At 40.4% G+C, this 15,951-nt stretch overlaps 1 protein-coding gene and 1 non-coding gene across 2 annotated transcripts in view; both read left to right on the top strand.

Annotated features, from left to right (window-relative positions):
• BLM (BLM RecQ like helicase) overlaps nt 1-15,951 on the top strand; it is a 101,574-nt gene that overhangs the window by 56,112 nt on the left and 29,511 nt on the right. Inside the window, exons 14-17 of the mRNA XM_068558199.1 lie at nt 583-743; nt 7,128-7,323; nt 9,479-9,669; nt 13,902-14,049. Coding sequence (XP_068414300.1) covers nt 583-743; nt 7,128-7,323; nt 9,479-9,669; nt 13,902-14,049 — 696 coding nt within the window. The remainder of the gene's footprint in view (nt 1-582; nt 744-7,127; nt 7,324-9,478; nt 9,670-13,901; nt 14,050-15,951) is intronic.
• Nucleotides 14,110-14,182, top strand: TRNAG-UCC (transfer RNA glycine (anticodon UCC)). Its single transcript has one exon. It is a non-coding gene; the product is annotated as a tRNA-Gly (tRNA).

Here is a 15,951-nt window from a genome sequence, read left to right as displayed (position 1 = left end):
TCCCAGACCAGGGCTCGAACCCGTGTCCCCCTGCATTGGCAGGCAGATTCTCAACCACTGCGCCACCAGGGAAGCCCCGCAATATGTTTTAGTTTATAAATTCCTTTCTTAATTATTGTACTAATACTGGCCCTTAAGATTTTTCTAATTTTAAAAATTATAAACAAAACTTCTTGTATAATAAGTCCTTGGATCACTTTATTTCCTAGATTTGTTTCCTAGAAAGAAACTGAATCAAAAGGTAGGAGCATTTCTAAGGCTCTTGATAGGTATTGCCATATGCTTTCTACAAAGTTTGTGTAAGAGTGCCTTTCCATTTTATAGCAAGTGTGAAACAGGGCCCAGGGTTCCTCCAGGTCTACCTAAGGAGTTATTTGGAGGGACAGGATTAAAGGTTAAATCTTGTCATTACCAGTGCATGTGATCCGTTGCTTGACTTATTCTACCTATGTGGTTTTCCTCTGCTGTAAGAAAACTATGGAGAAAACTATACCTCTGTTTACAATTCAGATATCATAATGTAGGTTGTGTTCTTTATGTTAAAAGTCCTCGTTTCACAGTACTGTTTTGGTTTCTTGGCAGATGACTCAGGGATAATTTACTGCCTCTCCAGGCGAGAATGTGACACAGTGGCTGACACATTACAGAAAGATGGTCTCGCTGCTCTGGCGTATCATGCTGGCCTCAGTGACTCTGCCAGAGATGAAGTACAGCACAAGTGGATTAATCAGGATGGCTGCCAGGTAACATTTTTAAAAATAAACAAAGGAAACAATATTTTATAGTATATAAGCCACCTCATACATGTAGGATGAAAATTGTTTTCACCTTAAAGATAGTAAACATCAAAATAAGGCACATTTAAAAACTGATGTTTTTTGAGACATCTAAAGTTGCTTTTTCTTTCTTTTTTTAAAAATTTATTTTATTTATTTGTTTGTTTGTTTTTGGCTGCATTGGGTCTTCATTGCTGCATGCAGGCTTTCTCTAGTTGTGGTGAGCAGAGGCTACTATTCGTTGCGGTGCTCGGGCTTCTTGCTGCGGTGGCTTCTCTTGTTGTGGAGCATGGGTTCTAGGCGCACAGGCTTCAGTAGTTGTGGCCCACAGGCTCAGTAGTCGTGGCTCACGGGCTGTAGAGTGCAGGCTCAGTAGTTGTGGTGCACGGGCTTAGTTGCTCTGCGGCATGTGGGATCTTCCTGGACCAGGGCTTGAACCCATGTCCCCTGCATTGGCAGGTGGATTCTTAACCACTGCGCCACCAGGGAAACCACTTTTTCTTTCTTAAATCAAAAAAACTTTTTATTGAGATGTAATTCACATACCATACAATTCCCCCTTCCAAAGTTTACAAGTCAGTGGAGTTTAGTACATTCACAAGGTCGTGCAACCGTCACCACTGTCTGATTCCAGAACTTTTCATCATCCCAGAAAGAAACCCCATATCTACTAGCAGTCACTCCTCACTCCCCTAACACCCAGTCCTTGGCAACCACTAATCTATTAACTACTACTAATCTGTCTCTATAGTTTCCTATTCTGGACATTTCATATAAATGGAATCATACAATATGTGTTCTTCTGTGACTGATTCCTCTTAGCATGTTTTCAAGATTTATCCATATTGTAGCATGTATCAGTACGTCACTCCTTTTTGTGGCTGGATAATATTCCATTGTATGGAAGTACCACAGTTTGTTATCCATTCATCAGTTGGTAGACATTTGGGTTGTATCCACTTTTTTTTTTTTTTTTTTTTTTGGCTGCATTGGGTCTTTGTTGCTGCGTGCGGGCTTTCTCTCGTTGCAGCGAGCGGGAGCTACTCTTCATGGCAGTGTGTGGGCTTCTTATTGCGGTGGCTTCTCTTGCTGTGGAGCATGGGCTCTAGGCACGCGGGTTCAGTAGCTGTGGCTCGCAGGCTCTAGAGCGCAGGCCCAGTAGTTGTGGCACGCTGGCTTAGTTGCTCTGCAGCATGTGGGATCTTCCCAGACCAGGGCTCGAACCCGTGTCCCCTGCACTGGCAGGCGGATTCTTAACCACTGTGCCACCAAGGAAGTCCCTGTATCCACTTTTTGACTATTGTGAATAATGCGTCTGTGAACATTTCTGTACAGGTTTTTGTGTGAACATGTTTTCAGTTCTCTTGGGTAGATGTAAGATTGGAATTGCTCAGTCATGTGGAAACTCTGTTTAACTTTTTGAGGAACTGCCAAACTGTTTTGCAAAGCAGCTACAAAATTTTGCATTCCTACCAGCTGTGTATGAGGTTCCAATGTCTCCATCTCACCAACACTTATTACTGTCTTTTTTTACTATATCCATCCTAGTGTATGTAAAGTGGTATCTCGTTGTGATTTTTGTTTGCATTCCCTAATAACTAATGATGTTGAGCATCTACTTCTGAGAGGATAAATTTGTCACCCAAGTAGATCAAGAAGGAAGCAAGAACACTCTAGGGCATCCCATACTGTGGCAAATATGAAACTTGGATAGATCTGTCTACATACAAGGATGAATTTGAGGAGAATGACTAATAATTTTTTTGTAGCCTATGAAGTTTTCAGCTCATAAAAAAAGAAATCATTACCGTGAAGATTCAGAAGGAAAAGTATCTCCCAAAATTATTTCCTGAGGGAAAACAAAAGGAAATCGTAGAGAATATCAGCTTAATATCCTCAGAAAGATTTAAGAAGACTTGACTTATATGAACTAGAAACAGTTTGCCATAAGAAGATGTTATGAAGAGGCTGAGATGAAGGGATAAACAAAAAGTCAGTTTATCCAGATAAGAAAATACAAGAAAAACAAAACAAATAGAATTATATATCAAGACACAAATGGTTCAATTCAATGCAGACATTTGAATCAGTGATGTAGTGAATAACTTGAGAATGTGAAGGGGAAAAAAACATATGAAAATTGAACGGAAAAAAACAAAAAAATTATTGGTAGCTGGGAGAGTAGGGGTTCAGCCTAAGAATAAGTATACCCAAAAAAGAAATAGGGATAGTTGAGATCGCTAGAGTAGTCAAATGTATTATAAATAAATACATAACAAATATGTAACAAATTTAAGAGTTATCTCAAAATCACTGGGGAAAAACTTACATGTAGACATAGTTCAGAACATTTTGTTTGATTTACAGTTATAAGAAATTGTATTCATGAAGGTAAAGAAATAGTTTACTCAACAAAGAACGAGAGGGACTTCCCTGGTGGCGCAGTGGTTAAGAATCCACCTGCCAATGCAGGGGACACGGGTTCGATCCCTGGTCCGGGAATATCCCACATGCCGCGGAGCAACTAAGCCCGTGCGCCACAAATAGCGAGCCTGCGCTCTAGAGCCCGCGAGCCACAGCTGCTGAGCCCACGTGCCGCAACTACTGAAGCCCATGCGCCTAGAGCCCATGCTCCACAACAAGAGAAGCCACTGCAATGAGAAACCCACGCACCGCAATGAAGTGTAGACCTCGCTCGCTGCAACTAGAGAAAGCCTGCGCACGGCAACGAAGACCCAACGCAGCCAAAAATCAATCAATAAATAAATAAAATTTAAAAAAAAAAAAAAAAGAAGAACGAGTAATAGACTTGCCTGAGACAGTTACACTAAATTAAAAACACACACACACAACAAAAAAAAAACAGAAGTGAACTATCTCCAGAATCAGAAGACGAAAGGCTGGGACTGAAGAGTTTCACGCCAGCTCATTGTCATTTATGTCGGAAACAATAGAAAGGCTTTTTCAGGTATGTAAAATACTGGTTTATTTTCACTGACATAACTGTAGAAGGCATTCTTCCCAAATTAATATGTAGCTAATCAAAATTGCAGTGTTTTCTTCCTTTGATAAACTTTTCCCAAAGTTTGCCTGGAAGAATATTCAAGTGAAAATAACCAAAAGAATTTGGCAAGAAAATAATAACACACGAACACTGGCTTTGCAATATGTTAAAGATCAATGGAACAGAAATCCAGAAATAGACTGGAAAACAGGTAAAAACAATATGTGATAAGGAAGGCATTTAAAATTAATCAGGAAAGGAAGATTATTCACTAGTGGTACTGGTTACCTGATGGGGAGAATCGTTCTGAGTCCTCATATCAAAGTTAATTATAGGTAAATAAAGGTACAGATATTTTTAAATGTATGCACACTGAGTGAAAGAGAACCTAAGCTTAAAAACAGCCCAAAAGGAAGTAATTGCTAGAAATGATTAAAAACCTAAACAACTAAACACTTCTATATCTGTAAAACAAAAATTAAAGGCAACAGCAAAATGGGAACTGTAGCTTCCTCAAATAAAACATAATGAAGAGCTTGTAAAATTGTGAGAAGAAAAACATGAGTCTCAAATAGTAAATTACGCAAGGCTATCAAGAAACTGTTGGAAAGGAGGAACTACAGAGGGCTAAATACAAAATTTTTAAGTGCAATTTTGCTAATAATCAAAGGAATTAAAATTTATAACAGTGAGATCATGTTTACCTCTTGTATTAGCAAACTTTTATTAACTGTCGGGGACAGTGTTGTCAGAGACGATTTCCTGTAGTACTCGTGAGAGCCTTTCTGGAAAACAGTGTGGTAGACCATATTTAAGACCCTCAAATCTGAAACATGGGTGTGGAATTTACATCAGTGTTATTTTTAATAGTAAATAGCTTAAATGTCCTGAGAGCATGATTGGTTACATTATGGTACATCCCTGCCATTAAAAAATGGTTTATGAAGAATTTTTTAATGATATGAAAATGTTTGAATGTTAATGATGGATAAATGTAGGGAAAAATATAATTCAAAAGTGTGTAATCTCAACCATAAAAAAATTGAATAGAAAACTAATAAGAAAAAAGAAAGCCAATTTTTTAAAGTTCTTTAATTCTTTATATATAGTATATTCTATAACATACATACATACATGTATACATATTTTTATATATAAAACACTTTGATCAAATATATAGTTTTTTTAATTGGTGAGCTTTTTTTTTTTTTAATCTAATTGTTTCTGCTCTCAGAGTAGCTAATCCTCACAGTCAAGGTATAATAATATAAACAACTGGACAACCTTGATCTTACTAGATTTGTGGGATAGAATAAAACTTGGTTGTTTTTCTTCACAAAGATACGATGGTAGCCTGAAGTTTTTTTGTTTTTTGGGTTTTTCTTTTTTGTCTGCGTTGGGTCTTCGTTGCTGTGCATGGGCTTTCTCTAGTTGCGGCGAGCAGGGGCTACTCTTCATTGCAGTGCGGTGGCTTCTCTTGTTGCGGAGCACAGGCTCTAGGTGTGCAGGCTTCAGTAGTTGTGGCGCGTGGGCTCAGTAGTTGCGGCGCACGGGCTTAGTTGCTCTGCGGCATGTGGGATCTTCCCGGACCAGGGCTCGTACCCGTGTCCCCTGCGTTGACAGGCAGGTTCTTAACCACTGTGCCACCAGGGAAGTCCCTAGCCTGAAGTTTTAAAAGCAACACAGAAATAAAGAAGGAATTAACAACTCCACAAAGCCAGTATTCCCAGTTATAAGAAATAAAGAGTCTCAGAAGGCGTTGGTGTCATAGTCACCTCATGAGCTTGCAGCCTCCCTCACAGCCCTGTGCTCACCCGACCTTGGGAGACGCACCCAGGCTTCTTGGAAACCTGTGCGCCTGTGGGCTGACACACCTTGCTTTACAGCCTCTCCACCTGCTCTCCCACCTCTAGAGACTACAGTAGACTTTCTCTTTCCAAGGAGATTCGCCTTTGATCGCAGTGCCATAAATTTAGATGGATGGCTGACCTAAAGTACAGGCCACCAGCATCTCCAGCATTGATGAGCACCCCCGTCTGCCATCCATGGCGTGCAGTTCCTAGCTGTGGTACTTACAGTTACTGAAATCATGTCATTAGCCTCAGTCTGGCTGCCAGATCGTCCAGTTGCTTTTGAAATACTATTTTTGAAGTAGCAATTCATTTTTTTAGGTGGTAAAAAAAGGCTTGCGGCTTTATTTGGATAATGTAATTTTGCCTGGAGATATAATATTTTTGGCTTGGTTATAGGTCCTAAATTTGCCACTGAAATGGATAGGCTTGAAAGAGATTTTTTACTAAAAACTGATATATCAAGCTCCTGAAATTTAGCTATCACCTTGCTTCCACTGAGTAATTTGCATAGGCCAAGATCCACGGTCTCCAGCCTTTTTTTTCCCCTAGTATAAGCAACTCTCAGACTTTTGCCCACATGAGTTCCAATAAAATTTTCACAAGTTTTGACTCTGAAATTAGCTGATGAATAAAAGGAGCTGGTGTGTGATCACTTGCTACCACTGGAAAAACGGATAGTAAGTTCTCACCTGGAATAGGTGAGAACGCCACTCTTCCTGAATCATTGGAAAATCTAGCAGCAGTGACCTCTAAAAGCCCAAGCCCTGGGAACAACCAGAGCTCCTGAGAAACACAGTTACCGGGGCAACAGGGATATCATGGCTGGGTGAGCCACACTCCCACACCTCCATATCAAAAACACACGAGAGCAAACAGTGGTAACACATCAGGAGGCGACTGCTGCTGATCCTGGCTCCCTTGGTGATAGCACCAAATCACACAAGCAAGTGCCTGCCACACCGAGCTTCTCTTTACTTTCTTGGGTCTGAATAGAACTGCAAATTATCAATATGAAAATCTCATATTAGTCATGCTAAATAATGGAACCAAGTTAAGATATTAGACTCTTATATAATGAGTACATTTTAAAGTAAAATAGAAGATAAAGCTTCTAGAAGCATCTATCATTAAAGTATTCCTTTAGGGCTTCCCTGGTGACGCAGTGGTTAAGAAACCACCTGCCAGTGCAGGGGACACGGGTTCGAGCCCTGGTCCGGGAAGATCCCACATGCTGCGGAGCAGCTAAGCCTGTGTGCCACAACTACTGAGCCTGCACTCTAGAGCCCATGCTCCACAACAAGAGAAGCCACCACAATGAAAAGCCCACGCACCACAACGAAGAGTAGCCCCCGCTCAACGCAACTAAAGAAAAAGCCCGCGCGCAGCAACAAAGACCTAATGCAGCCAAAAATTAATTGATTGATTGATTGATTGATTTAAAAAATGTTCCTTTAAATGCATTATGAGCCTAATAAGCTTTTGCTTTTACATCAGGTTATCTGTGCAACGATCGCATTTGGAATGGGGATTGACAAACCTGATGTGCGATTTGTGATCCATGCATCCCTCCCTAAATCCATGGAGGGTTACTACCAAGAATCTGGCAGAGCTGGAAGAGATGGGGAAATCTCTCACTGCCTGCTCTTCTATACCTACCACGATGTGACCAGACTGAAGAGGCTTATACTAAGTAAGCTGAGCTCCATCGGGGACACATGCTGTCCTCCTCAGTCTCGTGATTGTCATCTATCCCTGCAGTTGTGGTGTTTTGGGTCCAGTTTTCCTTAAAATAGAGGCACTTAGATAGATATGGAAGTTTTATTTTAGTTCATGTTTACGATAAAAGTATTACATGCTTGTTATGTAAAATTCAAATGATACAGATGTGTTGAAGACTGAAAATTTTCCAAATCATGCCTCGTATGCAGTCCTGCCCTAAGAAATAACTCCAGTTACTGATTTCCTTTGTATCCTTCCAGGCCCAATTTATGCATGCATCCTTGTATGTAACATATTTCAAACGTGCAGAAAGGTAAAATGGAAAAAAATAATGAATTGTCATGTACCACCATCCAGGTTAGGAAATAAAACCCCTACATAGCCCTCTCCTATCTCATCCCTTTACCTCTTCATTGGAGTTAGGCAATATCTTATATTTGATATTTACCTTTCCCAAATGCAGGTTTTTTACAATATAAATGCGATTCCATTATATATGCTTTTTTTTTCCTAAGATGTAGTTGATTTACAGTATTATATAAGTTTCAGGTGTACAACGTAGTGATTCACAATTTTTAAAGGTTATACTCTATTTATAGTTATTATGTAAATGTGCTTTTTTAATATGTATATGTTGACCTGATTTTTTTTCCAGTCAACACTAGGGTGTAATTATGACTCCAACTAGTACACATAGCTTGACTACATAGAATTCCATAGTATGGTATTCCATGTTTATTGAACCAGTCGCCTTCTAATAGATAAATAAGTAAAATTGCCTCTTTTGAGACCACTTTTGAATGAACTCTGGCAGAGATACTGAGCACGGGAAATGGCACTTACCAAGCTCTGTGCCAAGTAATGTTCACCTTATTTGCTTGTAACCACTAGCTTTTGAGATAGTCCCATGAGAAAAGTGAGCTTCAGAAAGGTTTTGTAACTTGCCCCCAAGAGCAGCAGCAGCGGTAAGGGGAAGGGTAGTGATAATGATGATAAAGTTTCCTTAGCACTTACTATATGCTGCTGTCTTAAATGCTTTACGTATATCACTTCATTTAATCTTCACAACAACCCTAAAAGATACTACTATTATTCTCCTCGTTTTACAGAAGGGGAAAATGAGATACAGAGCTAGGTAAGTGGCAGAGCCCTGATGGAATCCAGGTTCATCTGATTGCAAAGTCCATGTCCCTTGCACTATACCAAGATAATTCTCAGTGCAAAAATGAAACTTTTAAACTTAGTGCGTCCATTTGTGTTTTTAAGCAGAACCTATATTAAGTTAGGTCCAAATAATTTAGTAAGTATTTAAATGCTAAACACTTAGCAACCATTTGAAAAAAATAATACTCATAAACCAGAAAAAAAATTTATTTCATTTTTAACTAACAATAATTGCTTACAAATGAAAAGTATGTACATGTTGTTCTTAAACCTTGGAATCAGATTGGACACTGCCACCCTCATTTCCTGTTTCACATTGATTTTTTGGAGGTACTTATTTTTATCATAGCAACTGCCAAAATTTCAGCTTCACAATGTCATTAGAAGGAAAGTAGCACATCATAAACTACCTCCAACTAGTTGCTTGTGTGGTGTTCAACAGATGTCAGGTATTGCTGTGTTTCCCTTAAATTTAAAACACCTGCCAGCACCCCTGTGAGTTCATTGCAGCACCCACCCCAGCCCTGGGGGGTCCTTGGTACATAGTTTCAGAACCACTGGCTTAACCACTTTGATCCCAGATACTCAGGGAGATGCACAGCCCACTGCCATGGCTCCATGCTCTGCTTACTTTGGATGCTGGGTTCAGTACATCCTTGTCTGATAAATATAGTAAATATAATTCAGATATTTATCATTGGGAGTAATGAAGAGCTGCAAAATTTTTTCAGCTACTCCTGACAACCTATGTTTATTCCTGCAAAACTACAATCTTGAAGATGAACATAAATATTCAGTTAATTATAATATAGATTCATGTCATGTTGATATATAATGCTATGAATAATGTTATTTCATTTAATATTTAAAGTTATATGAACCTATTCTAAATATTTCTGTGATATTCTTTTCTATTTTTCTACTCTAATAAGTATGTTTACTATGTTCTTCATCTCTTTTAGTGGAAAAAGATGGAAACCATCATACGAAAGAGACTCACTTCAATAATTTGTATAGTATGGTACATTACTGCGAAAATATAACAGAATGCAGGAGAATACAGCTTTTGGCTTACTTTGGCGAAAATGGATTTAATCCTTATTTTTGTAAGAAATACCCAGATGTTTCTTGTGATAATTGCTGTAAAACAAAGGTAAAATAAGAAAGTTTTAAATTCTTTGTGATAAGGAACTTGACAAGATTTTTTTTTTTCTTCTCTTAATTTAGAAAAGTTAGATACAAGTTAGATTGCAGTAAGTGGGTCCTAGGGATTTTAACAAGGGGACGATGGCTTCCTCCCCATGTTAATTGGGAATAGAAACATTTTAATAGTATTTCTGTGGAATATCCATAGAACTATTTTAATAGTATTTCTGTGGAATATCCGTAGAACATTTTAATAGTATTTCTGTGGAATATCCGTAGACCTATCTAGTTCTACGGATATTCCACAGAAATACTATTAAACAGACTGGACCTGTTTTGGTGTTTTATAGGATATTTAAGAAATATCATTAATCTGTAAATACCCAAAAAGATCCAACGTGGGCAGGTAGAATATTTTACATTCAACTCTAATTATATTTAAACATCTTCATTCTCAAAAGGGTTATAACTAGTGTACTATGTGTTTGAATTCAGATCAATTAGATTACTCTGTAAACTGGTTTTTAAAAAACTGTAAAGAAGGCTTCCCTGGTGGCGCAGTGGTTGAGAATCTGCCTGCCAATGCAGGGGACACGGGTTCGAGCCCTGGTCTGGGAAGATCCCACATGCCGCGAAGCAAATAGGCCCGTGAGCCACAATTACTGAGCTTGCACGTCTGGAGCCTGTACTCCGCAACAAGAGAGGCCGCGATAGTGAGAGGCCTGCGCACCACGATGAAGAGTGGCCCCCACTTGCCGCAATTAGAGAAAGCCCTCGCACAGAAACGAAGACCCAACACAGCTATAAATAAATAAATAAATAAATAAAATTAAAAATTAAAAAAAAATAATAATAATTTAAAAAAAAACAAAAACAAAAAAAAACTGTAAAGAGTAAGGGCAATAGCTTCAGGATGAGTTTGCTATCATCTGTCCTAAAAATAACTTTGGGAGGTTGTTAAATTCAATCGTTAGGTACTGTATTGTACCTATCATGGTAATTCTACGTTTTAATGTCTACTGTACTTCACAGTTTACAGAGCATTTTCACAGTTGATATATTATTTGAAATATCTGCCAGGTGCTGGGGATTCACATATGAACATGATATAGGCCAATTCACAGACGGGAGGGGAGACAGACATGTATGTATTCATATCACTGTGATACCGTAGGCACCGCTAGCCAAGCAGAGGGTGATTTACTCTCTCTTGGGGTGGAATCTGTGGATTTATGGCCATCTCAACCCACCACACCCCACTCTGTAAACATTGCTAATCAGTTCACTCATTCAACAAATATTTGTTGAATGCCTGCTCTGTGATAGGCAATGTTCTAGGAGTTTGGGATACATCACTGAACAAAAATATAAAGATCCCTACTCTTGTGGAGCTTACATTCTAGCAGAGGGAGGCTGAATAAAGACAATATACATTATAAGTACATGTTAAGAGGAAAGAACTTTGATGAAAAGTACAGCAGTGTAAGGAGTCAGGAATGATGAATGGGGTGCAGGATGCAGAGGCCCAGGGAAGTCTTACTGCAAAGATGAGACCTGAGCGAAGACTTGAAGAAAGGAGTTAGCTGAGCAGCTCTCAAATGCGGATGTTCTTCGCTAAAGCCAAAACCAGAGGCCCTGAGGTGGGGGGCATGCCTGTGCCTTTGAGGGGTAGTGAGGGAGCTCACGTGCCTGCCCAGGGGGAGAGGTGAGGCCGGCCAGAACGGTGCCTGGAGGGCTGAGAAACTGGAAGAGTAGAGCAGCCCTCAGCCGAGACGTTCGGGGAAGGCTGGCAGGGAAGATCAGGAGTTTGGTCTGGGGTGTAGTGAGTTAGATATGTCTTGGATCCAGCAATTCTGAAGAGAGGCTGGTGGTACCATAACTGTGGGAGTGGTTGGCATATAGTTGAATTTGAAGTCATGAAAGCAGATGAAATCTTCACTGGTATAAGTTTAGACAGAAGAGAAGAAAACCAAAGACTGAGCCCTGAGACTTGAAGAGGTTGAGGAGAAGAGGAAGAACTAGGAAAGGAGACCAGGAAAGAGAACAAGTGAGGTAGGAGGAAGGCCTAGGCAACTAAGCGTAGGAGTGCATCAGGGAGGAGGGAGCGCTACCTGGTCACCTGCTGCTGCCGAGCCAAGTACCATAAGGACCGAGACGTCACCGTTGGGTTTAGCTCCGCGGAAATATGGGACCTGGACTTGACCAGTTTCAGTGGAGAGGGGCAAAATTGGAGGCAGTGCATATGGAGAATTCTTTCAAGTTTTGCTTCAAGGATGAACAGAGAAATGAAACCGTAGCTGCCAGGGGAAGTGGAGTCAGGAAGAGACAGGAGAAATAATATATTTGTGTGCTGATAGGAACGTACCTACGGAGGATGGAAATTGATGTGTGAGGAGAGGGAAGAATTGCTGAAGCAGTGTCCCTGAGTAAGCAAGGGGGCTTGGGAGCTAGTGCAGAAGGACAAAGACTGGCTTAGACAGGAGCTTGGGTAGTTCGTCTATAATAACAGGAAGAAAGAAGAGAAAATGCGGGGCAGGTGCTGGGGATGGACGTAGTGAAGGAAGTTTTGAAAGCTCTCTTCGATTGTTTGTTTCCTCAGCAAAGTAGGAGGCAAGGTAGTCAGCTGACAGGACAAGAGTGGGGATTGAAGAGAAAGGAGAAAGTGTGAAATTGTCATCTAAGACGGGGTCAGCAAACTTTATCTTAAAGGGCCAGAGGGTGGTAAATATTGGCTTGGCCAAAAAGTTCATTCGGGTTTCTGTAAGATCTTATGGAAAAACCCAAACAAACTTTTTGGCCAACCCAACGTTTCAGGCTTTGTGGGCAGTCTCTGTCACAACTACTCAATTCTGCTATTTTAGCCCAAAAGCAGACATAAATTACAATAAATACACCGATTTTTCCATAGTTGTCTTCCAATAAAATTTGATTTACAAAAACAGGCATACAGCTCATGGGCCGTAATTTGCTGACTGCTATTCTAAGAGAATGAGGGAGAGATAGACTAAGCATGTATCATTGATTACCTGGCAGCGTTAAGGATCCACTTGAGGTTTGTGACCCTGTACTGAAAGTGAAAACAGTCGGCATAGTTGTGTGTGTTTCTCCTGCCAAGTTCAGCTACACAGGTGTAGGCATGGAATGGTGGAGAACTGGATCTCATGTGTTTTGTCAAACAGTGTGACCCAAGGGCAGGGGAGTTGAAGGTATATGAAAGGTTATGTTATAATGATCGGCTCTGGAATTGAAGCTGAACATCTGAGGACGAGGATCAATGGATAGGCTGTCCCAGTGGATTGCTGGAGTCAGAAACTAGATGGCGTGTGTTAGAAAGGCAGGAGGTAGCGGTCGGAGAACAAAAGGGTTGCTGATACTAGTAAGGCTAGGTAGTGGGTGTGACCATGGGAGTGAGGGGCTGACATATGTGGAGGACAGGATCACTGGAGTACAGGAGATCAAGTTGCCAAAGGCCAAGATGTGGGAGGATCATCTCTGTACACTAGTCACCAAGAATTAAGGCAGGAATGATGTTGGAGAGAGTGATGGGGCACTCTTTCGTGATGATGCCAGATAGAGCCTCAGAATCACTACCAATTGTTAGTATAGGACAAGAAACCTATTTGTCTTCAGGACTGTGGTGGATGAACAAGGATTAGAAGGTAGAGGAACTGCATATACAGAGGCACAGAAGCATGATGCAACTTTTGAGAACTGCAGGTGCTTAGTATTGCTAGGTTAGAGAACTAGGATAGACGATAGCAAAAGACCACATAGTAATGGTAGGCAGAGTTTGGAGACAACTGAGGGGAATGAGAAAGGGAACTGACCGGAGGTGATAAAAAGGATTGACTGTGGCACCAAAGACCCAAAAGAGATCAGAACTCATACATCTGCATGGTTGGACAATGTTTTTCATCCCTAAAGGTCACCATCCAGTAAGTGACCAAAAGAGGTATGAAGGGTTTTGAAAGAAAAAGACTATTTCTACCCACAGAGTGCTCTCAGGTAACTGTCTGTGAAACAGAAATGAAATAGATATAGTAGAGTGCTAATTATTCTAGACACCAGGTTAATATAAGAACTTAGGAAAGAATGAACATTTGAAACTTCCTTGGTTTTTGGTCTTGGTTTTAGTCTGGAAATAGTTTATTGTGGGACTGTTACAGTTAGTATTAAATCCTAGCGATCTAGGTATCGGTATCTTAATTATAGCAAAAGGTAATCTCTTTTTATTCATAGGATTATAAGACAAGAGATGTGACTGATGATGTAAAAAATATTGTAAGATTTGTTCAAGAACACAGTTCATCACAAGGAACAAGAAATATAAAACATGTAGGTCCTTCTGGGAGATTTACTATGAATATGCTGGTCGACATTTTCTTGGGTAAGTCATCTGTTTTACATTGTTTGAGTTACATCGATTAAAGTGGAACATCTAGGGAATTCCCTGGTGGTCCAGTGGTTAGGACTCTGCACTTCCACTGCAGGGGGCGCAGGTTCAATCCCTGGTCAGGGAACTAAGATCTCATAAGCTGCACGGCACAGCCAAAAAAAAAAAAAAAATAGTTGAACCTCTAAAGAATTCATTACAAGTACATAGAAAAAAATCTCTTCTATTTTCTTATAGAAGCTAAGAGTTTTAGAGTAAAGCCTTTTTGAGTAACAAAAGAAAATCAGTTTTTATGAATTATTACCAATTATTTTTATAGAATTTATGTAAGTCCCTAAGATGAGTTTCCACAAAGAAAAAAGAAAATAATAAAGTTTATACAATTTCATCTGAGTGAATGGAATATAACTTCCCTGGAGAATTACCCATTGACTGACTTCCAGTTCAGGATGGCAGCCTGAGCATAAGTATCTGTCTTCTTTTTTCGCTTGAGGCCCCATTAAAATAGTATCAAGGAAATAAAATGAGGATTAAATCCATAACAGCATAGAAAACCAGAAAGAGACCATCATCAGATTAGAGGTTTTAAAAATCTTTGACGAAATGGATGGAAGCATATTGAAAAATGGAATGAAATGCAGTAAATCACAATGCACAATAAATGTAGAGAAAGTTATAGCAGAGGGGCTGTCAACCAGGCAGAACCCCATTATCACCAGGCCGACTCAGACTTGGAAGCTCAGAGGCCTGGGGGGTGGGAGTAAAAGCAGAGGAGCCAAAAATAGGAGGGGACGGTTAAAAGAAAGTCTGCTCACAAAAGAACTGCATGGAATACCAGCCTTCAGTTGATTCTAGAACAAAGATAAACAAACTGCTTGAGGAGTAGAAAGACAGCTGAGCTGGGGGCCAGCGCCCCTAAGTGGCATTTGGGGGCCACCCAGCCCACTTACCCTAAAGCAAACCTGGTAACTAGATATCCCCATTCAGGGGAGGAACTTGGGGGGAAATAGACCTAGATATAAAATAACAAGAAATCCACCTAAAAGGTTTAACGTGGTCCCTAAAGACTAAATATAAATAGACAATCAAGGGGACTTCCCTGGTGGTCCAGTGGTTAAGAATCCATCCTGCAATGCAGGGGACGCCAGTTCGATCCCTGGTCAGGGAACTAAGATCCCACATGCCACGGGGCAACTAAGCCCACGCACCACAACTACTGAGCCCGACTACTGAGCCCACATGCCACAACTAGAGAGAAACCCGTACACTGAACGAAGAGCCCGTGCACTGTAACTAAGACCTGACGCAGCCATAAATAAATAAATAAATAATCTTAAAAAAAAAAAAAAAAAAAGACGAGAAAGACCAAGGGACTTCCCTGGCGGTCCAGTGGTTAGAACTCCGCACTTCCATTGCAGGGGGCGAGGGTTTGATCCCTGGCCTGGGAATTAAGATCCTGTGAGCCGCGAGGTGCAGCCAAAAAGAAAAAAGCGAAAGACCAAATAAGTAGCGTATTTGACCCTGGGGATAGAGATAATTTAGAAAATAAGCAATAGCTTTGGGGATGTGGGAGGGGAAACTCCTGATTAGTATCTTCATAAAGACTTAAATAATAATAGAATGTTACAGAAAATAGAGAAAGAGCTGTTAAAAATTTTAAATGATTGACGCAAGTAAATTTAGTGGAAAGGTTGGAAGATAAAGTCAAGAAAATTTTCTTAAGACCTGAGCAAGGGCTTCCAGGGCTTCCCTGGTGGCGCAGTGGTTAAGAATCTGCCTGCCAATGCAGCAGACATGGGTTCGATCCCTGGTCCAGGAAGATCCCACATGCCGTGGAGCAACTAAGCCCGTGTGCCACAACTACTGAGCCTGCACTCTATAGAGCCCACGAGCCAC

Source organism: Eschrichtius robustus, chromosome 1 (genome assembly GCF_028021215.1).
Source record: "Eschrichtius robustus isolate mEscRob2 chromosome 1, mEscRob2.pri, whole genome shotgun sequence".
Taxonomy (NCBI): Eukaryota; Metazoa; Chordata; class Mammalia; order Artiodactyla; family Eschrichtiidae; genus Eschrichtius; species Eschrichtius robustus.
Note: the sequence above shows the minus strand (reverse complement) of the source record. Positions and strands in the feature narration are given on the sequence as shown.